General features: G+C 44.4%; 1 protein-coding gene across 1 annotated transcript in view; it reads left to right on the forward strand.

Annotated features, from left to right (window-relative positions):
* Positions 1-2055: 2055 nt before the first annotated feature.
* The window catches only part of LOC141121539 (vomeronasal type-2 receptor 26-like), a 71846-nt gene continuing 47921 nt past the window's right edge, over positions 2056-25980 (forward strand). The window contains exons 1-3 of the mRNA XM_073611160.1: positions 2056-2105; positions 7754-8045; positions 24961-25381. Coding sequence (XP_073467261.1) covers positions 2056-2105; positions 7754-8045; positions 24961-25381 — 763 coding nt within the window. The remainder of the gene's footprint in view (positions 2106-7753; positions 8046-24960; positions 25382-25980) is intronic.

Raw genomic sequence — 25980 nt, forward strand, 5'->3', positions numbered from 1 at the left:
TGTTCCATTGCCGGGTGTTAATGATCACATTCATTCATAATGAACAGCTGCCAATGTACCACAATGGATGAAAAAACACACATGACCTTTTTTTTAATAAGGCAGCACACCGCAGAGCATGGTATGTGTATTATGGTGCCTAGAGGTGTGTTGTGTGTTGGGATCTACTGTACAATGTATTGGGGGGCAATTCACAATGAATGACACCGCATTGCACTGCCCATAGAGAAGGTGCTTTGTCATGCATTGTTATGTGTTAAGGTGTGCATTTTTACCACAATGCACAATGCAGAGTGGTGAAGGATAAAGAATCCCTGTCAGGTTTTTACTGCTGTCTCGGGCTCCATTAGAGAGATTTTCCCTCACTTCCTGTCCTGCAGATAACATTTTACCATAGAAAGTGAGGGAATCTCTCCAATAGCAGCACAGAAATAAACACAATTTTAGTAAAGTACTGGAAGGCTGGAATCCCTGTCAGCCTTGTATTTCTGTCCTTGTCCCTATTGTAGATTTTTCCGCTGTTCCTGTCTGGTAAAACTGTTATCTGCAGGACAGGAAGTGAGGGAAAATCTCTCTAATGGAGCCCTGGACAGTGACTGTCCAAAAGAAAAAAGGTTTTGGTTGGACATGAATTTTAAGGCACCACAATAACATTATTTGGTATTTCTGTTTCTGATGGTCGGCATTACATTTACCTTTTCACCGGCATGCACAATTTTAAGGCTTTACATGATGGGTTTCTATTTACTTGGAACAACTTCATATTTTATATTTTACCAAAAAGTTGGGTAATGCATCTTGTTTGTGTGCAGTAACATTACTTTTAGTGTCATTTTTACTGAAAGTATGTGTTTGATAAACAGCTCCTCTAATATCATAAGCAATTTTAAACTACCACCATTGTATTCTGCAGGGTCTTTGCTTTCAGAAAATATATAATGTTTGGGGGTTTAACTAATCATCAGGTATTTTAATATTTCACACAAAGGCTGATCTGGCAGTGAAAGGATTAAAGACAACGCAGTCACAGAAAATTTCCCATTGATCTGTTCTTGTTGTGGACTGACAATACCGTTCTATTTGTTAAATGAAACAACAAGGAATGGTGTCAGCCCTGCCAAGTTTTTTTTGCTCCCCTTCTCCTCAACTCTACAACATAGGAGGATTGTTTTGTTAATTAGACTCCTTGAGGTAGCATAAGCAGAGTGATGAGAAATACCAAAAAAAACACGCCTTGGGGTTGCCCTGACCCTCCCAGTAAAGTGGTGCATCTGCATGATGTATGCCACCTACTACAGCAACATTAACATTAACAAATTATTATTTTTTTTAAATTGCTGGCAAATTATAGCTTCAGCTACCTACCAAACAACTGAGGGTTCACCTAATCTATAGCAGACTCTTATCCCAGGTGAGGGGATTTGGTATAGATGTTAATGGATAACCCCACACAAAACAAACAAGTGTATAATTCCCCCTAAGGACACATAAATGACCCTTTTCCCTGATGAGGGTCTGATAAAGATGTCAAGGGGTACCCACAAAATGACACATGGCCTGCCCCATAAATATTCATACCAAACCAGTAGGGTCTGGTATGGATTTTAAGGGGAAATTCCTGGCAAAAAAAAGTATGTGGTTCCACCCAAAATCCACATGTGATGCTTTCTGTATATGATCATGCCCCTTGTCAGGCCAGGAAAAGGGAATTGAGAATTCAGTCTCCCCACCTGAACTATACCTGGCCACATACCCTCAGCATGAGGGTACCTTGCCAGGAGGGCCATGAGGACAAAAGCCTCTTTCCCACAACCCTGGTCTGGTGGTTTTGGGGGTCTGCATGCTGGGGGGTTTATTTAAAACTGGAAACCCGAGTTACAGCCCCCCCTATGTGAATGAGTAAGAGGTAAATAGTAGCCCTACTCATTCATAAAATAAGTGAAAAAATAAACACACCACAGTTTTTGACAAGTCCTTTTCTTAGCATAAAAAAATTCCCACAATGTAAATTCATCATCAGTTTGTCCAACATTTCTGATCCAAACCGCCAACACAATGAGTGACGGAGCAGATTATGTTGCCGGCTGCCGGTTTCCTAAGAACCAGTCAGAAGGGAAGCGGTCACATTTAGTAGCGGTAGTAATACTGATGCCAAATGTATCACTTCAAGCTGGTGTCGGAGGTTTGATCGGGCCACACTCAAAATGAGTTCAGTCGTTTGCCTGACCTCCACACAAGCAAAATTTTGTCCAAACTTGGGTTCAGACCAAACCAAAAGCTCATCGCTAGTCATTTCCCTGGTCACAAGAGCCAATAATATAGGGGAATAAATAACCCAACCCACTTTCTGAAAAAAGTTGGGCTTACATCAGCCATATTATTAATGTGTGGGATCTGTTAAGGAGAGATGAAAATATTGTATAGGGAGAGACATTTTTTATTATGATCGTATTGGTACATGTCCCCCCCCCCCCATCATGGCAGTGGCCAGTTCCCATGCCTTTTTGTTTGACAATAGTTTGCCTATTAGCTCTAGGAATGGACAGAACTAAAAAAACAAGATTCACCCCCATAGACTTCAGGGGGTTTGCTGACAGTTCACAAACTTCAAAATGTCAGCAAGATTTGAGAATCTTTTCGCAAGTGTAAAGGCTAGCAAGAGGCTAGCCTGTATTTGTGGGAGGAGGCTGAGAGGGCTACTTAAGCCTCCTCCTCTATCTGGCCAGGGCTCGTCGGCATTTCTGGGTTCAATAGGGGGTGGGGCCTACACGTCACTTCCGGGTCGGCTGCAACATGGCGGCGGTACCTCTGTCGGTGCTTCACCGGGGAGTTCTTCCCTCCTGCACCCACATTTACGGGTCCCTGCTTCCCTTGGTATTTCGGGGGGGGTGCTCGGCCGCCCGCCGCCGCCGCCGCCAACGACTCCTCTCCCTATTCAAAGACAGCTCCAAGAGGGAGCCACTCGCTGGCCAGCATTCTCTCCCCTTACCAGCTTGCACAGGAGGGAGCCGCCAGACTGCTTTTCCGGGTGTTGGGGGGGGTCCAGCCAGCCGTCTGCTCCTCTCTGCATACGGCGCCACGGGGGGCAGCCCGCCCGCTTCTCCTGGCGATCATGCCGGGGGAGGGAGGGGGGCCGTCCATCCATCCTCCACCCACCCTTCTTCCCCTCGGCTGCAGCTAAATCAGGTGCGGCCCGTCCGCTTCTCCCGGTGATCATGCCGGGGGAGGGAGGGGGGCCGTCCATCCATCCTCCACTCTCCTTCGGCTGCAGCTGGTCAGGTGCTGCCCACCTGCTTCTCCCGGCGCTCTTGGGGGGGGGCATCCGTACATCAGACGCCGCCGCCTCTGTCTTCATCTGTCATCCAGGTACCTGCTGAAGCTGTCGGGGCCGCCCGCTTCTCCCGGCGCTCGTGGGGGGGAGGGGGGTGTTCGTCTTTCAAAGCAGCTCCCGCCCGCTTCTTCTCCCTTTCATCCAGGTGCCTGCCAGAGCTGTGGGGGCCGCCCGCTTCTCCCTGAGCTCATGCCAGGGGGGGGGGCATCCAGCCATCAGCTACGGCTCCATTTGACCAGCGTGCTGCCTGCCCACCGGCTTCTCCCGGCTCCCATGGGGGGAGGGGGGGGTCCATCCATTCAGGCACAATCCCGCTTACTGGGGGGGGTCACCTCTGTCCCTCTGTTCCTGACAGCGCGGGGGGCTGCCTGCCTGCTTCTCCCGCCACTCACGCTGCGGGGGAGGAGGGGGGGTTGTGCCGTCTGTCTGGTCATCCATCCTCCAACCACCCACTTTCCCCACAGCCCCATCTGTCTGGGGGGGGGTGCTGCCCACCCACGTCTCCCGGCTCTCATGCCGGGGGGAGAGGGGGGCCTGTCCGTTCATTCTCCACCCACCCACTTGCTACCCGCCCGCCAATTCACCTCCCTGGTACCACGCTGTGCATCATGGAGGGGACGCCCGCACGTCTCCCAGTTTTCATAGCCGGGGGTGGCGCTCACCCGACCGCTCACCTCCCGGTATTCACGTGGGGCATCATGTGGGGGGAGGTCCCCGCATGCCTCCCGGGCATCCACTGCTTCAGTCACAAGTGTTCATATCGCGGCATTTCGGTCCCAGGATTTCTGTCATAGCGTTTTTGTTTAGGCGTTTAGTCTCAGCGCTTGTTTTCCTGTCATGGCGTTTCCTGCCTCAGCATTTCTGGCGTAGCATTCAGCACTTCTATCTCAAATGTTCTGCCCAGCATTTCTGTCGTAGCGTTTAGCATTTCTGTCGTAGCGTTTAGCATTTCTGTCGTAGCGTTTAGCATTTCTGTCGCAGCGTTTAGCATTTCTGTCGTAGCGTTGTCGTAGGGGTTCAGCATTTCTGTCGTAGGGGTTCAGCATTTCTGTCGCAGGGTTTCAGCATTTCTGTCGCAGGGTTTCAGCATTTCCGTCGCAGGGTTTCAGCATTTCTGTTGCAGGGTTTCAGCATTTCTGGCTTAACGTTCTGCCCAGCATTTCAGTCATAGCATTCAGCATTTCTCTCTTAGAGTTCTGCCCAAGCATTGCTGTCATAAGCGTTCAGCATTTCCGTCTCAGCGTTCCGCCCTAGCTTTTCTGTCATAGCTTTCTGCCCTGGCATTTCCGTCTCGGCGTACAGTCTCGGCATTTCCGTCATAGCGGTTCGGCCCTAGGATTTTTGTATAGCGTTTCTGGCTCAGGATTTCTGTCATGGCATTTTTTCTTTATTCGGTCCTGGCGTTTTCTGTCATAGTGTTCTGCCCCAGCATTTCCGTCACAGCGTTTCGGCCCCAGGGTTCTGTCTTTGCGTTTCTGCTATCAGTATTTCAGTCTCAGCGTTTCTGTCATTGCGTTTCGGTCATGGCATTTCTGCCTCAGCGTTTCTGCCCCAGGATTTCTGTCATTGTGTTTCTGCCTCTGCATTCTGTCTGAGCGTTTTTCTACCCCAGCATTTTCTGTCATGGAATTTCTGCCCCAGGGTTTCTGTCATGGAATTTCTGCCTCCAGGGTTTCTGTCGTTACTTTTTTACCCCTGGGTTGCTGTCGTTACTTTTCTACCCCTGGGTTGCTGTCGTTACTTTTCTACCCCTGGGTTGCTGTCGTTACTTTTCTGCCCCTGGGTTACTGTCGTTACTTTTCTGCCCCTGGGTTTCTGTCGTTACTTTTCTGCCCCTGGGTTTCTGTCATTTCATTTCTGCCCCAGGTATTTTCTGTCATTTCATTTCTGCCCCAGGTATTTTCTGTCGTTTCATTTCTGCCCCAGGTATTTTCTGTCGTTTCATTTCTGCCCCAGGTATTTTCTGTCGTTTCATTTCTGCCCCAGGTATTTTTTGTCGTTTCATTTCTGCCCCAGGTATTTTCTGTCGTCACATTTCTGCCCCAGGTATTTTCTGTCGTCACATTTCTGCCCCAGGTATTTTCTGTCGTCACATTTCTGCCCCAGGTATTTTCTGTCGTTACATTTCTGCCCCAGGTTTTTCTGTCGTTACATTTCTGCCCCAGGTTTTTCTGTCGTTACATTTCTGCCCCAGGTTTTTCTGTCGTTACATTTCTGCCCCAGGTTTTTCTGTCATCACGTTTCTGTCTCAGCATTTAGTTCAGCATTTCTGTCATGGCGTTGTTGTCCTTGTGTTTCTGCCCCAACGTTTCTGTTTCAGTGTTCAGTCTCAGCATTTCTCAGAGGGGCATTGTTCAGTCACGGCACATACTCCGGTAGCTTTCATCTTCGTTGTTTGTCATGTCTCATCGTTTTTGTTCATGGTTGTACCTGCGTCAGGTAGCTAGGGCTCACATGTCAGGATCTGTCACGTCTACAGATCCATACGGGCTGAGGTTTCGTTTGTTAATGATTGTTGACCACAATCTTCTCGCCTGTATAACATACGTCATACGATGCACGTTCATTCACCACACCTGTACGATTACCCACCACGGTCTGTGGGTACACCAGCCCTGAGTTTTTCAGTTAATTACCTGTCTCTGCTCAGCAGGTTACTCGGGCTCACACTTTACTCACACGAGGGGGGTCCATCATCAGGTTCATTCATGTGCAGTGGTCTTCGCATTTGCGCTCATACTTAGGTAGGCACAGAGTGGTGTTGTTCTCATGTCTTGTCTGTTATTTCTCTTGTGCATGTTCTCAGGTTGGGCTGCATTGGCATTCGTTATCCCCTTATTGGTCCTTAAGTGGTATGTTTGGGCAAACGTCATCATGATTCTGGATTCCACTCTCGGATCTTGTCTAGGATGTGGCCTGGAAGACTGCTCAGGGACGTCAGTCCAGTCATCTTTTCTGTTCCCTAGCCAGTTCCAGGTGTGGGGGGGGGGTTCAGTCACTTTGGGTATGACTGTTTTCATGCCATGGGACTTATTTCCCTGGGATGGAGTCTGGCCCTCCTTCCGTGGTTCAGATTTCAGACTCGGTTGCCAGGTCACAGGCTGAAGCACGACCCGATCGCATCAGGTGGGACCAGTATTCTGTGTCTGGCATGGTTTCTCCATGTTGTCAATACTTATTGCCATAGTGCATGGGCCTGATCCACCTACTTCATCACATCCTTCAGGTATTTAGCATTTTTGAACTCCTACCAGTTGTCCTTTGGCACTCACCCTTGCACTTCCCCATACCAGCATGGTAGGGCCAGGGCTTGGGAGGTGTTTCACTGAGCACTTCACTGGTGTCCGTTTTGAAGTTTCGATCTTCTCGGCCATTTCATTTTGCAGGGGATCCTCGGGGTAGCCATTGCTCCCCTTCCCCCACGCATCCTCATGTCTGGGTCGTCTCGAACTTCAGGCTCTGTCCAATCATTCACGGGACATTTAGTTGGGTTCTGGGTAGCTTCGCAGGTTCTGTAGGGGGTTCTGTCTCATCACCAAAGGGGGTATTTCTCCGGTCATAGGGGACACTTTTCGGATATATACTGTTGCCATCCGGGCGCACGCTACTCCTCTTGATGGATTGTTACCTTCCCTTCTTCACCTAAATTTGTGTCTTTTTGCCCTCTTTTCAGGCATACTGACCAGTCAGGTCAAGGCACACCTCAGGCCTTGGTGCTTAGGAGTATCACTTTCTTACTCGAAGACTCTGACTACAAGTGTAAAGGCTAGCCAGAGGCTAGCCTGTATTTGTGGGAGGAGGCTGAGAGGGCTACTTAAGCCTCCTCCTCTATCTGGCCAGGGCTCGTCGGCATTTCTGGGTTCCCACCCACCCATTTCCCCCAATCCTCATACATACTCATATTACTTTTCTTACATTCAGGGTATGCCCTCTTTTCAGGCATACTGACCAGTCAGGTCAAGGCACACCTCAGGCCTTGGTGCTTAGGAGTATCACTTTCTTACTCGAAGACTCTGACTACAAACTAAACTCAGAAAGATTTTCTTATCTCTGGCCCTGAATGTCTCCTACGGCATGTCTTTAGGCTCCAACCAGTCCTGTAGCAAGTTTTTTAGTCTCTGATCCTTTCCTCTAGTAAGTCTGCATTCTCTGACCTTCTTCTGTAGCATTACATATACTGAATATTATGTGCGGCTACTTGGTGATATCAGGGGCTACAGCTGAGGTCCTCTATACCTCCTAATTGTCAACCACTGCTATAACTCATATAAGTGCAGGAATGATTGAATTTCATTATATGTTTCACAGAGCAATACACACAGCCACCAATCCCACCTTAGATCTGCAATTGAAATGCTTTTTTGGAGGATTTGTTTGAATCCTTGTACTGTAGACCAATGCAAAACTATTCATTTTCTGCAGGGTTTATAGCAGAGAATACAGACATCTCCTGGCTTTTATATTTGCTATTGATGAGATAAACAGCAGTCCAGATATTCTGCCCAACATAACTCTGGGATACCATGTGTATGATTCTTGTGGACATGTGAATAAAGCTATAAAAGACGTTCTACAGATATTGTCTGGACATACAAAGGAAGTTCCAAATTATTCCTGTATGGAGCGGGGTGCCCTGGCTGGTTTCATTGGAGATCTCAATTCTGACACCACTCTCCAAATGGCCCAACTGCTGAATCTATATGGTTACACCCAGGTAAGAAAAGCTGAATTTTCTATATTACATAAGGTTAGGACAGCTAGTCATCTTATGGTTAGGTGGGTCAAACGGGTAGAAATAATCCTTGTGCAAAGCATCATAAAGTATAACATTGTTCTAAAACAAGAAGGCAGTGCTGTGTAGGGATGGGTCAATGGTTCAGTTCAATCTTTGGCTGTTATGGCATTTGGACAAATGCCTGAACTTTTGCCCATTCAGCCCCCTGATGATCATATTAAGAAGTAGTATTTCAGGAAGCTATGAGCCACGGAAGTCACCAATGTCATTGGCTTACATGGCCGTTAATCCCTGGCCATGGCCATATTTGGTCAATTATGTCATTACTATCCCTGTCCCTTACCTGTCATGTGCGCCGGGTCTGTTGGGTTTTTAGTGTTGACAGGTAGGCAGGCGGCAGACATCATAAATAATCATGAATTTACAATAAGGTGCTTTTCTTGGTTTCTTTTTTTTAATAAAGGGCTTGTCAAACATTTCGGTGTCTTTATCTATAAGTTACTTTTTTGTGATTGAGTAGGAGAACTATGTCCCTCTTACTCATGCACATAGGGGTGGCCGGTTTCTGGAGGACTCCTTATTTTTAAAAAGGGCTGCCAGCTTGCAATAAGCCTCCCACCTGCAGACCCCCACAACCAACGGACCAGGGTTGTGGGCAGAAGGACTATCTATTGATGGATCTTAGAATTGAAAGAGGACTTTTAATACAAATTTGTTTTGTTATAGAATTATTTCATATTCCATAGAACAGTTGAGGAGAAAACTGTGCACATGGTGGTGGTTAGGGATGAGCTTCGTGTTCGAGTCGAACCCATGTTCGACTCGAACATCGGCTGTTCGGCCGTTCGCGCCAAATTCGTGTGGCGCGTCACGGCCCATAATTCACTGCGGCATCGCAGTGCATTGCTTGCTGATGATTGGCCAAGCATGCACTATGACCCGCATGCTTGGCCAATCACAGCGCCGCCTGAACAGAGAGCCGTAATTGGCCAAAGCCAAGGAGGCTTTGGCCAATTATGGCTCAGGGGATTTAGTACACGCCCCACAATATATAAGGCCGCCTGCACGGCGGCCCTGTGCAGTGTGTTCCGGTGTGCTTAGAGAGAGAGAGAGACAGTGTCATTTCATTTGAGTTAGCTAGATTAGGCAGGACAGTCAGTCAGTTAGCTGCACTTAAAGTGTATTGTGTATATAAATGCATCCCAGGTGTTGCATATATATATATACACTGTATTCAGTTTAGCTAGATCCGTTCCTGTTATCTTCTAGACTATTTACATTTAGTGCAGTGCGTCCTGCTCACAGTGTTCAGCTAGATCCGTTCCTGTTATCTTCCTACTGACAGGCAGGCTTGTCTTGTTACAGTATATAAAGCTACCTGAAGAAAATTACTGGTGTTCTTTTGATCCTATTAGTACCACAGTCAGGCAGCTAGACTATTTACATTTAGTGAAGTGCGTCCTGCTCACAGTGTTCAGCTAGATCCGTTCCTGTTATCTTCTTACTGACAGGCAGGCTTGTCTTGTTACAGTATTTTGAAGAAAATTACTGGTGTTCTTTTGATCCTATTAGTACCACAGTCAGGCAGCTAGATTATTTACATTTAGTGCAGTGCGTCCTGCTCACAGTGTTCAGCTAGATCCGTTCCTGTTATCTTCCTACTGACAGGCAGGCTTGTCTTGTTACAGTACTTACAGCTACCTGAAGAAAATTACTGGTGTTCTTTTGATCCTATTAGTACCACAGTCAGGCAGCTAGACTATTTACAGTTAGTGCAGTGCGTCCTGCTCACAGTGTTCTGCTAAACCTACAAGTTAGTGGGGTGCGTCCACCTCACAGTGTTCAGCTAAAGCTACCTATAGAAGGTTGATGGTGTTCTCATACTACAGGCAGGCAGTTGATTTTGCTAGATGCAGTATCAGTACATATATATATATATATATATATATATCCCAGCTTAGTGCAGCTATAGGCCATTAGTATGTCTGGAAGGCCAAGAAGGAGAGGCAGACAGTCACAAGCCAATAAGAGAGGGCAAGCAGGCTCTGTGTCTAGTGCTGGTCGTGGAGACGGTGCATCCTCATCAGCACGTGGCCATGGGACACGCTTGGCCTTTTTTTTGGCAGCTGGCCGCGTTGAGCCGCAACATGCGGAAGACTTGGTCGAGTGGATGACCAAGCCGTCCTCATCCTCCTCATCCTCTCTCACCCATGCCCAGGGTACTTTGTCTGGCAAAGCAGCGGCCTCTTCCCTCGGCTCAATGTCATCAGTGACTCCTTCCCTAGCCCCACCATGTCCTCCTGAGGAGTCCCTCGAACTGTTTGACCACAGTGCTGGGTACATGCTCCAGGAGGATGCCCAGCGTTTGGAAGGCTCTGATGATGATACTGAGCTCGATGAAGGCAGTAACATGAGCACGGACAGAGGGGGTGCCCAAGAAGGACAGCAATCTGGCAGTCATGCTCCCCCTGCTGCAGCATACTGCCAGGTTTGCTCCAGTGATGAGGAGGGAGGGGATGATGAGGTCACTGACTCAACGTGGGTGCCTGATAGGAGAGAGGAGGAGGAGGCGGCACATCACCAACGAGGCAGGATGCCCTCCAGGGGCCAGCCTAAGGGCAGCACATTGACTGCATCACACCCCAAAGCTCCACATGTGCAGGGCGCTGCAGTCTCTGCGCGTTATTCAAAAAGTTCTTTGGTGTGGGTCTTTTTTGAGACGAGTGCATCAGATCGCACCGCTGCTATTTGCAACATATGTCTCAAGCGTATCTCACATGGCCAAAACATCTCCCGCTTGGGTACCACATGCTTGACCAGACATATGTTGACCTGCCATGCAGTTCGTTGGCAAGCGTATCTAAAAGACGCACACCAAAGAACAAAGAGGACCTCTCCTTGCTCCTCATCAGCTGAGATTTCCAACCCCACTAGACCTTCAGACCTCTCTGAGACCTGCACTGAGAGGAATGAAGGTGTAGAATTAGGTGTGTCACAGCCAAGTACTTGTGGGCAATCTGCTTTTGGTACACCGATGTCAGATTGTACCAGGCAAATTTCCCTGCCCCAGCTGCTGCACCGCCAAAAGAAGTTTGCTCCCAGCCATCCACATGCCCAGCGGTTGAATGCTAGCTTGGAAAATTGCTAGCACTTCAACTGCTGCCTTTTCAGTTGGTAGACTCTGCCCCCTTCCGTGAGTTTGTGGAATGTGCGGTTCCTCAGTGGCAGGTACCCAAACGCCACTTTTTCTCACGGAAGGCGATTCCGGCTCTCTACCGGCATGTGGAAGGCAATGTCCATGCCTCGCTGGACAGGGCGGTCAGCGGTAAGGTGCATATTACCGCTGACTCATGGTCCAGCAGGCATGGACAGGGACGTTACCTAAGTTTCACGCTGCATTGGGTGACTCTGCTGGCAGCTGGGAAGGATGCAGGACAAGGTGCAGTAGTGTTGGAGGTTGTTCCGCCACCACGCCTCCAAAATGCTAATGATTGTGACACACCTCTCTCCTCCACCCCCTCCTCTTCTTCTTTCTCCATGGCCTCTTCCTCGGAACCAGCGGTGCTCCGTAGTCATTTAAGGGGCTACGCAAGTACGCAGGCCAAAAGATGCCATGCGGTACTTGAGCTGGTGTGCTTGGGGGACAGGAGCCACACTGGGGCAGAGGTTCTGTCAGCTCTGCAGGGGCAGGTTCAGAGGTGGTTGACGCCACGCCAACTTAAGGCAGGAATGGTGGTTTGCGACAATGGCACCAACCTCCTCTCTACCCTCCGACAGGGACAAATGACCCATGTGCCCTGTTTGGCTCACGTCCTTAACTTGGTGGTGCAGCGGTTCTTGGGCAGGGACCCGGGCTTACAGGATGTCCTGAGGCAGGCCAGGAAAGTCTGTGTGCATTTCCGCCGGTCATATAATGCCAGTGCTCGGCTGACAGACCTCCAAAAGGAGTTTAACATGCCCAAGAACCGCCTAATCGGTGACATGCCCACCAGGTGGAACTCAACATTGGCCATGCTGCAGCGGCTGCACACGCAGCAGAGGGCCATCAATGAGTACCTGTGCGACTATGGCACCAGGACAGGGTCAGGGGAGCTTGTTTTTTTTTCCCCACGCCAGTGGGCCATGATCAGGGATGCATGCACTGTCCTGTCACCATTTGAGGAGGCCACGAGGATGGTGAGCAGGGACAGTGCATGCATAAGTGACACTGTCCCCCTTGTCCACCTGTTGGAGCACACGCTGCGTGGAATAATGGACAGGGCACTTGAGGCAGAACAGGGGCAGGAAGAGGAGGAATTCCTTAGCTCTCAAGGCCCCCTTTATCCAGACAGTGTTCCTGCGTGCCCGCCGATCACACAGGAAGAGGACGAGGAGGAGGAGGAGGAGGAGGAGGAAGATTGTGTCAGTATGGAGGTGGAGCCTGGAACTCAGCAGCAGTCTTTAAGGGATCAGTCCCAAGAAACACATGGACTTGTACGTGGCTGGGAGGAGGTGGCTGCGGACCATGTCGTCCTTAGTGACCCAGAGGACTCCGGACCGAATGCCTCAGCAAATCTACGCTGCATGGCCTCCCTGATCCTGCAAAGCCTGCGTAAGGATCCTCGTATACGTGGTATCAAGGAGAAGGACCAATACTGGCTGGCAACCCTCCTTGATCCACGGTACAAGGGTAAGGTTGCGGACCTTATCTTGCCATCGCAGAGGGAGCAGAGGATGAAACATCGGGAGGCCTTGCAGAAAGGTCTTTGCAACGCTTTCCCAGAGACTGGGAGGTTACAAACTCCTGTTTCTGGACAACGTGTTGCTGAGGCTTCAGTCAGTCAAAGAAAGAGCGGTGGAGAAGGTGGCCGTCTGACCGATGCGTTCAGACAATTTTTTGGTCCGCAGCCCCAAGGTATGATCGGTTCCAGCAACTATCGCCAGCGTCTGTTTTACATGGTGCAGGAATACCTAGGGGCAAGATCAGACTTGGACACCTTTCCCACCGAAAATCCTCTGGGTTACTGGGTCTTGAGGATGGAGCACTGGCCAGAGCTTGCACAGTATGCAATTGAGCTACTGGCCTGTCCTGCATCCAGCATTCTTTCGGAACGCACATTCAGTGCTGCTGGAGGCGTGGTAACCGATCACAGGGTGCGTCTGTCCACCGACTCGGTCGATCGACTGACCTTCATAAAAATGAATCAGTCTTGGATCACCACCAGCTACCAAGCACCTGATGCTGATGTAACCGAATAATTTTTTTTGAAATCTCAGATCCCTTCAAAGACTGCCTATGCTGATGCTGAGTGACTATCCCTGAGTAATTATCCTCTTCCTCCTCAATCATCACGCTGATAGCTTGTAAGAACATTTTTGGTTCTGGGCGCCACCACCAGTGCCTAAGGCACAATTTTTCAGCCCCTGTTCAACAGGGGCGTGTAATTACAATTTTTGATGTAATACTTTGCAGCAGGGCTCATTCCTGCATTCCAACTAGAGTGTCCGTGAGGGGTTGCAGTGTTGTGGCACCAGCACCAGTGCCTAACGCCCATTTTTTCTACCCCTGTTTAACAGGGGCGTGTAATTACAATTTTTGATGCAATACTTTGCAGCAGGGCTCGTTCCTGCGTTCCAACTAGAGTGTCTGTGAGGGGTTGCAGTGTTGTGGCACCAGCACCAGTGCCTAAGGCCCATTTTTTCTGCCCCTGTTTAACAGGGGCGTGTAATTACAATTCTTGATGCAATACTTTGCAGCGGGGCTCGTTCCTGCGTTCCAACTAGAGTGTCTGTGAGGGGTTGCAGCGTTGTGGCACCAGCACCAGTGCCTAAGGCCCAATTTTTCTGCCCCTGTCTAACAGGGGCGTGTAATTACAATTTTTGATGCAATACTTTGCAGCAGGGCTCGTTCCTGCGTTCCAACTAGAGTGTCTGTGAGGGGTTGCAGTGTTGTGGCACCAGCACCAGTGCCTAAGGCCCAATTTTTCAGCCCTTGTTTAACAGGGGCGTGTAATTACAATTTTTGATGCAATACTTTGCAGCAGGGCTCGTTCCTGCGTTCCAACTAGAGTGTCTGTGAGGGGTTGCAGTGTTGTGGCACCAGCACCAGTGCCTAAGGCCTAATTTTTCAGCTCCTGTTCAACAGGGGCATGTAATTACAATTCTTGATCTAATATTTCACAGCAGGGCCCTGTGAGGGCTTACAGTGTTGTGGCCAGAGCAACACCTAAGGCCCAAATTTCTGCTGAGTATATAGGGCAGGACCCTACTTTCAAACATCTAACTTACAAACGACTCCTACTTGCAAATGGAAGGAGACAACAGGAAGTGAGATAAAATCTACCCCTAGGAAGGGAAATTCTCTCCTGTAAGAGTTAATATGGGAAAAACATTTCTCCTTTCCACTGATGCTTTTCAATCCTTGTTCCACAAAAAAAAAACAAATTTTCAAAAAACATTTTTCATTGGGACAAAAAGTGAGATGAAATCTTCTGAAGAGGAGGAAAGACAGCAAAACAAATGTCACAGGGGTGATAACCCTTCCCTATGTTTTCCAAAAAGCTTAAAAAAGATTTTTTGGCTGGAGCTAAACACGTTAAAAATGTACCCGTTCAAAATTACAAAGAGGGAGAGCATGTGATGGGGGAGGAGCTGTTGACCAAGATGGCCGCTTAGGCAGACCGCTGGCTGACATGCTGCAAACTAGGGTTGTCCCGATACCACTTTTTTAGGACCGAGTACAAGTACCGATACTTTTTTTCAAGTACTCGCCGATGCCGATTACCGATACTTTTTTTTAATGTCACGTGACAGTTTTTTTTTTGCTATTTTTTTTTGGGGGGGGGGGGTGAACGTTGTATGTGTGTGTGGTTTTTTTTTTGTTTTCTTTTACAATTTTTATTTTTTACAATAATATTTTTTTATTATTTATTGTTTTTTTTTTTTTTTTTTTAAATCAGCCCTGTTGGGGGGCTTTGGTGAGATATCAGGGGTCTTAACAGACCTCTGATATCTCCCCCTTGAAACAGAGAAAGAGACAGAGGATAGAGATTTCCCAGTCCCTTTCTCTGCAGCGTCAGCTGCACTGAGAATGAATGGAGAGAAGACAGCGGCTTCTCTCCATTCATAAACTGACACATCGTAATCACAGAAGATTACAATGTTTCAGTTATGTGAATGGACAGAGTCAGCTGACTCTATCCATACACAAAGGAAGGAGGGGGAGGACGGAGGAACTGAGGGGGAGAACGGAGGGAACAGATGAGAGAGGAATGCAGGGGACAGATAAGGATAGAGGAACGGAGGGGGAGAGATAAGGAGAGAGGAACGGAGGGGGAGTACGGAGGGGGACAGATAAGGATAGAGGAACGGAGGGGGAGTACGGAGGGGACAGATAAGGATAGAGGAATGCAGGGGACAGCGGAGAGGCACAGAGGAACAGAGGGGGCACGGAGGAGGATGCAGTGACAGTCAGCTGTGAGCGATCACAGCTGTATGTCACTAAAGCTGGTGAAAGCCGCTGGGGGAGAATCCTGTAACTCCCCCACGCGCCGATCACAGCTGTCCTCCAGGTATCGGGGGAAGCATCGGGAGCATTTGCCGAGTACAAGTACTTGGACAAATGCTCGGTATCGGTGCCGATACCGATACTAGTATCGGTATCGGGACAACCCTACTGCAAACATTGGGCGTCTGATGTATACACAGCCGGTGTATGTTTCTGATATGCCTCCGGCTTACCTCTGAACAATCCCCCTCTTACCAGTCCAGCTGAGAGCGCTATAGCCCAGGGGCGGCAGCGTGAGTGTTAGCGGCGGTATCCGGCATTCACAGGAGCGGAGACCTACGGGAGATACGACGTGACGAGATACAAGCCGGTGGAGTGTCTGGAGGGCCTCGGAGACGGAGTCGGGAGACAGCGGACGCGAGAGGGCGGGAGCCTCTGTGAGTCTGCGGAAGCAGACGACAGTGGCCCTCGCCTGAGAGCGTCCTCTCCGGCAGAGTCACCAGGAACGGACCAGCACAGGACAGACGGATCTCCAAAGCATAAAGGTCAGCCGCCCTAATACTACCACTACTAAGACAAATTAAGCTATTACTAGCTACTGGTTCACTGAAAACTACAGAACACAGGATGGAGACAGGAGCTGCAGGTAGGACACAGGAGTGTTATAAAAGCCTGTTGCCCTGGCCTCCTGAGACATCCCCTGGAATATTTGGTTGCTGGACAGTCCTTGCAATATATTAGAGACATAAAAGCATAGCTCTCAAAAATAATTAAAAGTATAAGAAGAGAGAGAGAGAAAGGAAAAGAAAAGGGAAGGAGAAGGAAGGAAAGACCGTTTTTTTTTTCTTCTGTTTGTGATTGACATATATATCAGTGGTGGGGGAAGGGAGAGAAGAAAATAAGGGGAAGAAGAGAAAGATAAAAACATAGACCACAAAATTAAAGGGAAAACACAAATTCCCGGAAAACACCCCCTTGCCTCCACCTATCTTGCATAGAAGGGGAAGGAAAGAAATATGGCCCCCAAGAAGAGCAGTAAGACCCCACAGCCTCAAAAGGGTAAAAAGGACAAAACAGAAGGTATTAACAAAAGCACTACAGGGGCACAATCAACACAAACAACTGATATTAAGGAATTTTTTCAACAATTACAGTTACAGCTACACTCCTCTCAGGTAACACAAATGCTACAATCATCGCATGACCTGTCTAATATAGCGGAACCAATAGAAACAACTAGATCATCAGGAGATGAGCAATTAAACCACCCCAGAAATAGCTCATTGATGGACACAACAGGGTCTTCAAGTGAACAGAAAGAGGAAGATAAAGAAAAATGGGATATAAGAGCGTACATACGCTCACTTCCGACTAGGGCAGATATGGATCAATACGTTCATAGGCTAGAAAAATCATATAAAGAAGAGATTCAAGAGCTTAAAATCTCTACAAAAAATATGCAAGAAAGAACGGACATAATAGATGAGAGAGTGTCAAAAACGGAACAGGAATTGTCACAGATGAAAGAAAAAATACAGAAGCAAGAGACCCAGTTAAATCAAATAATAAACAACTTAGACGAACAAGAGAATAGAAGCAGGAGATCCAACATAAGAATCAGAGGTCTAAAAGAGACAGTGGGCCCTAAAGAACTTATAGTAACATTACAAAAGATATTTCAGGAAATTACCCAGGACATTGATATAAAAGATTTAATCATTGAACGTGCACATCGGGTAGCAGGAACAAGGAAGCTAGACATTAATAAACCTCGGGATATTATCTGCAAAATGCATTATGCGCATGTTAAGGATAAAATAATGCTTGCAGCCCGCCAAAATAAAAATATCCAATTTGATGGAAAACCCCTCCTGCTCTTTCAAGATATATCAAAATATACATTGGACCGCAGAAGAGCGCTAAAACCCCTAGTGGAACAATTGATAAAAAATAATATTCACTATAGATGGAAATTTCCATTTCAGCTACAGATCCAAAAAGAAGGACAGACTATCTCATTTAGAGATTTGGAGGACTTACCGGAATTTTTAGTGGTTCTAGGAATCCCAGAGTTAGCATTGCCGGACTGGCCCATAAAATATATGCAAGCATCCAAGAAAATATAAGAGGACTCTTGAGGGGGAGGAGGGAGGGGGGATGAAACGAGAAAACGGGGTAAAGGAATATAATAACTGGATAATTCGGATCCTAGACATAAAGGGTTTTTGGTGTATGGGAATTTTTTTTTTTTTTTTTTTTTTTCCACACAGAAAAATAATATATAGAGTATGCTATATTAGAATGAGATATATGAAATGTGTTCGGAGATATTGATTTTGTGAGCTATATAATAAGGTAACCATCCTTTGTATACGATAACGAGTTTTATATAATAGATAAGATAAGGGGTTGTTCCCCTTCTTCTTTTTTTTTTTTTTTTTTTTTATAATATAATAAGTGATAATATATATTTAATATGTTGTTCGCACCTAAGAGTTACACAATGCACGCACAGGTAAATAATAATTTGCATAAAGGTATACACTAATGAGATAAGCAATGATAACACTGGGTATATGGTAAATAGTAGTATTGGGTGAAGGGTTTTTTTTTTTTTTTTTTTTTTTTTTTTTTTTTTTAGCACAACACCTTGGAGATAATACACATTTTATATATTGTTCACATTAAGAATTATGTAAAGTTCACATAGGGAGATAACAATTTTTACAAGGTCTTACAAGTCCTATGCACTAAGGGATTTTTGCTTACTTTCTTAACACAGAGAAGATAATATACAAAGGTCCGCTATAACATAACGGGTTAAACGAAAAGTGTTTATGAAAGGATATATACACAAGAGGATTGGGGGTTGTTTTTTTTTTTTTTTTCTCATGTATATACACTTTTTCTGTGGTTCACAACAAGAGTAATGTAATGTACATATGGGCAGATAACCAATTTCTATAAAGTTTATGCACTAAGTGACATGAAAAGGTAATGGTGGGGTTTTTTTTTTTTTTTTTTTTGTTAATAAGGATAAATATCTAGGACACATCCCCATCCCCCCTATACCCCTCCCCAAAAAAAAAGAGAGGGTACAAAGGGAAAGAAAGAGCCAAGGAAAATAGAGAGGAAAATGTCCCAAGATAAGAGGAGGATGATGAAGGGAAGGAAAAAGGGGAAAGATAAAATGATAAAATGTAGCAAGAGGTCAGCGGTCGAGAGGCGACCCTTGGTCACCGGGCTCAAAACCCCCCATAGTAGGGAACTTACTTAGATAGTAAGAAAGACTATTTTTTTTAGTCAATAGATATAAGACAGTGTGGGAGTGAGGTGAGTGTGAGAGTGGGGGTTTGTAATTGTTTTGTTTTGTTTTTTGTATTTTTTTTTTTTTTCTCTTCTTAACGGCTCTATTGGTCCTAAAATATGAAAATATGTTCGTACAACATTAGAGGTCTCAACTCAGCATCAAAAAGGTCACAGGTCCTATACTCTCTTCATAAACAAAAAGTGGGGGTAATCTTTTTCCAGGAGACGCATTTCCGTACAGACCACGTCCCAAATCTACAAAATAGATACTACACTACCTGGTATCATGACTCCTTTCGATATTCAAAATCAAAAGGCGTCTCTATAGCAATACATAAAACAATACCTCACCAAATGCTGGAAGAATGGCATAAAAGGATGGAAGAGCAATATTACTCAAACTTATTATATATGGCAAAAAGTATACATTCATTAACATATATCTACCTAATCAAGGACAATATAAAGCAGGAACACAAATGTTAGAACAGCTTATGGAAAAAGCTGAAGGGATAATAATAATTGGAGGAGATTTTAATTTGGTACTTGATAGGGAAGTGGATACTACAGCATCTTCGATAATACAGAGGGGCAGAGAGAAGAAAAACTTTTTGGATACGATAGCTAAATACCAGTTAATTGATATATGGAGGGCACTACACCCAACAGATAGGGATTTCACATTTCACTCAATAATACATAAGACATACCACAGATTAGACTTTTTTTTGATAAACCAAATGGGGATGGCGGCAACTTCATCCTCTGAAATAGGTAGTTCGATATGGTCAGACCATGCGCCCGTATTTTTGGTTTTGGATTTGCTTAAGGGTAGTAACAAGAAAGGGAATTGGAAGCTCAATGATAACTTGCTTCATGATGAGACTTGTGTGATAGAAATAAGGAAGGCAATATCAGACTTCTTGCACGACCACAGAGAAGATACTACTTCGCTGCCTATGAAATGGGAAACATTAAAATGTGTAATCCGAGGCCTTTTTATAAAACACGGGGCTAGATTAAAAAAATCAAAAGGCAACAAAATAGCCCAACTATTAAAAGAAATATCCATAATAGAAGCTCAACACAAACAAAATCCAGTACGCAAAATACTAATAGAGTTAACAGAGAAAAAAATAGAATTAAAAACCTTGATTGATGAACAAACCTTACGTATAAGAGATAGTAACCGTGCCCTATACTATCAACAGGGTAACAAACCAAGTAAACTCCTCGCCAGAACTCTGCGCCATCGGGGCAATATACAGCCTATTGTTAAGATCAGATCGGATAAAGGTAATATGAGATACGACCCAAAAGAGATATTGAGAGAGTTCCAGACTTTTTACACAAAATTATATAACATCCCTAATAATATTACGAATAGAGATTCAAAGAGCATCCAACAAAACATAGAACAATATATGAGAGAAACAGCACTCCCTGTATTAGCTCCGACAGATAGAGTACAACTAGATCAAGACTTCTCAGAGATAGAAATACAAAATGTAATTGATGCATTAGTACCAGGGAAAAGTCCAGGCCCTGACGGTTTTACCCCGAGATTTTATAAAACATTTAAAAAAGAACTTGTCCCAATTATGAGACAGACATTTAATGCAATATCTACACTACAGCCCCTTGTTCCACAAAGTATGCAGGCCTACATTTCACTTATACCCAAACCAGAAAAAGATCATACTCTATGTGGAAATTATAGACCCATCTCTCTAATAAACATTGACTTAAGAGTGTATGCTAAAATAATTGCCAATAGACTTGCCCCATTAATGCCCGTGTCCATACACTTAGATCAAGTGGGCTTTATAGAGGGGAGAGAAGCAAGGGATAACACTCTAAAAACACTCACATTGGTGGAGCATGTAAAAAGGAGCTCCATCCCATCCTGTCTATTGGCGATTGATGCTGAGAAAGCATTTGACAGGGTGGGATGGAGTTTCCTCAGAGAGACCCTTATACAGTGGGGAATAGGCCCCATACTTTTGGACAAAATAATGGCCCTATACAAAAATCCTACAGCGAGGATACGAGCAAACAGCGACTTATCGGAGATAGTTCCCATAACAAACGGAACCCGTCAGGGCTGCCCGCTATCCCCAATACTGTATACACTAGTGATGGAGCATTTATTAATAGCGATTCGGAAAAATACAGATATACAGGGAATTAAAGTAGGAGATAAGGTGTATAAAATGTCTGTATACGCAGACGATATATTACTATATATCACAAATCCATTGATATCAATACCAAATTTGATAACTGAATTTAACCGATTTGGTATATTGAGCAATTTTAAAGTAAATTATAATAAATCTGAGGCTCTGAATATAAATTTACCGAACGCTATGGTGGAACTCCTTAAAAAAGATTTCTCATTTAAATGGCAAGAGAACACAATTAAATATTTGGGTACTTATATCCCCTCTGATCTAGATAAGTTACAGGAGGTTAATTATGTCCCAATGGTACAAAAAATTACGAGATCACTACAACAATATGAAAAGGGGATGTTCTCCTGGATGGGTAGAATAAATATAATAAAGATGGATATACTGCCCAAAATATTATATATCCTTCAAGCAATACCTATTTTTCCCGCAACAAATACTCTGGTCAAATTGCATAGAATAATAGGAAGATTTGTCTGGGGAGGCAAGACACCCAGAATTAAAAGAACGGTGTTAATTAAAACAAAAGAAGAGGGTGGCCTTGCCCTCCCAGATATAGATACGTACCTCAGAGCAATAATGATAACCAGAATGGTAGACTGGTTTCACAACAGAAATAATAAACAGTGGGTGGAGCTCAAAGAGGAGATTACAGCTTTCAAATTAAAATCACTCCCTTGGATTAAAAAAACGCAAAGACCACTGGAGAGGGAGATGCCCTCCCTAGTGGTATCAACATTAAAAGTTTGGGATAACCTAATAAAAAGAAAGATTGGATCTACTTATAGAGGCCCAATGACCCCACTATTCAGCAACCCAGAGTTCCCACTGACACTTGAAGCTAAAACATTTCTCAAATGGAAAAGAAGCGGGGACACTAGGATAATAGAAACGATGGAAGAGAATAAACTCCTCCCATTGGAAAAATTGGGGGTAGAACACAGAAATAAATGGATGCAATACGGTCTGCTCCAGAAGTATATAGAGTCTTTAACAAGAGAATCCATAATAGATAGGCCTTTGACAAATTTGGAGAAAAATTTTTTGCAAGAACTTAGACCTACCCATGTCTTATCTAAGATTTACAAATATTTAATTTCAGAAAATAATAGACAGACGTTACCCTATATTAAAAAATGGGAAACAGAGCTGGGAATAGAATTTCCTAGAGAAATGTGGGGAAAAGCAATTATAGCGACTCATAAACTCTCAATATCGACCAAACATCAGGAAAGAAACTACAAAATTTTAGCTAGATGGTATAGATGCCCTGTGGACTTACATGAAATGAACTTGGACAACACAGACATCTGCTGGAGATGTCACTTAACCCAGGGCACAATGTCACATATTTGGTATTATTGCTCAGAAATCCAACCATTCTGGCAAAAAATATTTGAAATTTTTAGAGCACTGACGGGGACCAACCTATATCCAGAAATACAAATAGCAGTGTTATCCATGATCCCAGGATCAATAAAGAATATAAAAAAAGGAATTTTGAAATACTTTTTGACAGCAGCACGGACAGTTATAGCTAGAAAATGGAAAAACACACTTGCGCCATCAGTTAAGGAATGGGAGTGTGAGATGATGGAGATGCGTACCCTGGAAGAAAGAATGATAATAGAAGAAGGGCTGAAAAAACAAACATTAAATGTGTGGGCAAGATGGGAGGAGTGTAGAGCCTCATCGAGACTTCTGAGGACAATATAAAAATAACAAAGAATATAATTGGAAGAGATCCCCCTCTATAGGGTCTCCCCTTTTTTTTTTTTTTTTTTTTTGTGTATGAATGGGTATGAATGTGGGGAAGTGAGGGGGGGGGGAGGGGGCAAATAAGTTTTTTTTTTTTTTTGTTTTTTCTTAGATATAAGTTCTACATCCTTGATTTAAAAGTATGAAGATACAAAATGAAAAAAGAATTTGAATGATGTTCGGATAAAAATGATAAACTGCTTTATTATCTGGATGTATTTTAACTGGATAAATGTGTTATTGAAAATGTTTTGATAAATAAAAATTGTTAAACAAAATTACAAAGAGATTCTACTTAACAACAAACCTACAGTCCCTGTCTTGTTTGCACCGCCTGTATACTGCTGTTCAGAGTATATAGAGCCTGGTGGCCCCACACCTTTCCTTATTTTAATTTGGGTGCGGGGTTCCCCTTAATATCCATACAAGACCCAAAGGGCCTGGTAATGGACTGGGGGGTACCCATGCCATTTGTCTCACTGATTTTCATCCATATCGCCAGGACCCGACATTACATTAAACCCGCAAGCAATTTTAAATGAGATTTTTTCCTTTAAAAATGACATTTGGTGCAGGGACTGTTCTAAACACGGGAAACACGCGTCACTTTACAGGCATACTATAGACACCCCCCAGGTACGATATTTAAAGGAATATTTCACTTTTTTTTTTTTTACTTTAAGCATCATTAAAATCACTGCTCCCGAAAAAACGACCGTTTTTAAAAGTTTTTTTTGCATTGATACATGTCCCCTGGGGTAGGACCCGGGTCCCCAAACCCTTTTTAGGACAATACCATGCAAATTAGCCTTTAAAATGAGCACTTTTGATTTCGAACGTTTGAGTCCCATAGACGTCAATGGGGTTCTAACGTTCGTGCGAACTTTCGGTCCGTTCGCAGGTTCTGGTGCGAACCGAACCGTGGGGGTGTTCGACTCATCCCTAGTGGTGGTATGGATATCTTGTTAAAGTAGAAGGTAGGTCTGAATCTTATATGTACTGTAGTTGCTGTCAAAGTAGATTTTGGTGATTGATACGATATATATATATATATATACAGTAAATTACTTTGGTATCTGAAGAAATGAGAGTTATGGTTGAATAGACAGACTCATAGTGGAAATGTAAACACTGATCTGGTCCATGAAGGATATACAGGTTCAGGAGCTGAGCTGGTAATTATGTTTATACTCGGTTGTCCACCTCCAGATAAAGCCAAAATCAGTCTTGCAGTGGGAGTGTCTGTCCAGAAAGCTGATGATCAGGAGACCCCTAGGTGGGATTACAGGAAGAAGATCTCTTATGCCCCGTACACACGGTCGGACATTGATCGGACATTCCGACAACAAAATCCATGGATTTTTTTCTGACAGATGTTGGCTCAAACTTGTCTTGCATACACACGGTCACACAAAGTTATTGGAAAATCCGATCGTTCTGAACGCGGTGACGTAAAACACGTACGTCGGGACTATAAACAGGGCAGTAGTCAATAGCTTTCATCTCTTTATTTATTCTGAGCATGCGTGGCACTTTGTCCGTCAGATTTGTGTACACACGATTGGAATTTCCGACAACAGATTTTGTTGTCGGAAAATTTTATGTCCTGCTCTCCAATGGAAAATGTGTGATGGAGCCCACACACGGTCAGAATTTCCGACAACAAGGTCCTATCACACATTTTCTGTCTGAAAATCCGACCGTGTGTACGGGGCAATAGAGGGGAATTTATCAAAGCTGGAGCAGCCAGAATCTAGGGCAGTTGTATATGACAACCAATCAGCTTCTATATTTCATCTTCAAAGCTTAACTAAACAAGCTGAAGATAGAGGCTGATTGGATGCTCCAGATTCTGGCTGATACAGTTTTGATAAATTCCCCTATAATATCATATTATCAGATTTCACTGATGGCTGTAATCATTTATGAAATAAAACATTTATTCTTGCATCTTTATCTTAATGGTCCGGTGAAAAAAAAGTGCCACTAAAATCTGCTTATAGATCTCTTGTAGACAGCTCAGATGACATGTTTGTTGCTCTTAAAAAAAAAAAAAAAAAACAGTAAAACATTTTCTAAGGTTCTCTTCTATCCGTTTGGATATTAGGAGTTCCAGATTAATTATACAGACAGTTTTCTTTCTTTCTAGATTAGTTATGGAGCCAGAGATACTTTGCTGAGTGATAGAAAGATGTATCCAAACTTTTTCCGGACAGTTCCGGATGATGAGATGCAATATGTGGCCATAGCAAAGTTACTGGAAAGGTTGAAGTGGAACTGGGTCGGGATCCTTACATCTGATGATGAATACGGAGAGAGGGAGATCCGACAACTCAGCAAACATTTATCTAATCATGGAATTTGTATTGAATTCAAGATTCTGGTGTCTATAAAGAATTGTGATAAAATTCCTCCAGAGCTGCGGACCTCAACTACGGAAGTTCTTATTATTTGTGGCTCAGTTAGTATGACTTATTACTTGTTTTTGTATAATAATGTCCCTTATCACACGGAGAAAACATTTATTCTACCAGATTCTTGGTCAATGAGTGACATGTTTTTTATGTTCAGTAACTGCAGCTTGGGATTTACATTCCCCCATCTCTACATAAAGGGATTGCTGGAATATTTTTATACTATTCAGCCATCCAGCCGCCCAAATGACCCCCTGATGGAGGATATTCTCATATCTGATTATGGATGCTTTTCAGAAAACCAAATGAAAAACTTCTTTATTTCACTCACAACTAGACGTCCTCTTAGGAACTGCAGTTTAGGGACACTTCCACTTGATTTATATTATCCTGATGAGAAAACTTCCTATAAAGTGTATATCGCAGTCTACATTTTGGCTCAAGCATTACATGACATGGATTTCTCTTTTAAAATAAATAACAAAAAATCTGAAATAAATCCACACACACTAAAGTATAAGGTGAGAGCGTCCAATGAAAGTTTACTCGTATCTTTTTATACTCGGTCAGTTCAGTACTGGAACACAATGTGCCCAGACAAAAATTACACCCAGTTTAGGTTCATGTTTAGTTTAGAGGTGTTTAACCCTTTCACTTCTGGAGCTGTTTTTTATTTTGCATCCATGTTAAAAAAATCATTTTAGGCCTGAAGATTATATAAAACCCCCAAACAGTATATAGTATATTTTCTGAAA

The sequence above is a fragment of the Aquarana catesbeiana genome, unplaced genomic scaffold (assembly GCF_042186555.1).
Source record: "Aquarana catesbeiana isolate 2022-GZ unplaced genomic scaffold, ASM4218655v1 unanchor224, whole genome shotgun sequence".
In the NCBI taxonomy this organism is placed as follows: Eukaryota; Metazoa; Chordata; class Amphibia; order Anura; family Ranidae; genus Aquarana; species Aquarana catesbeiana.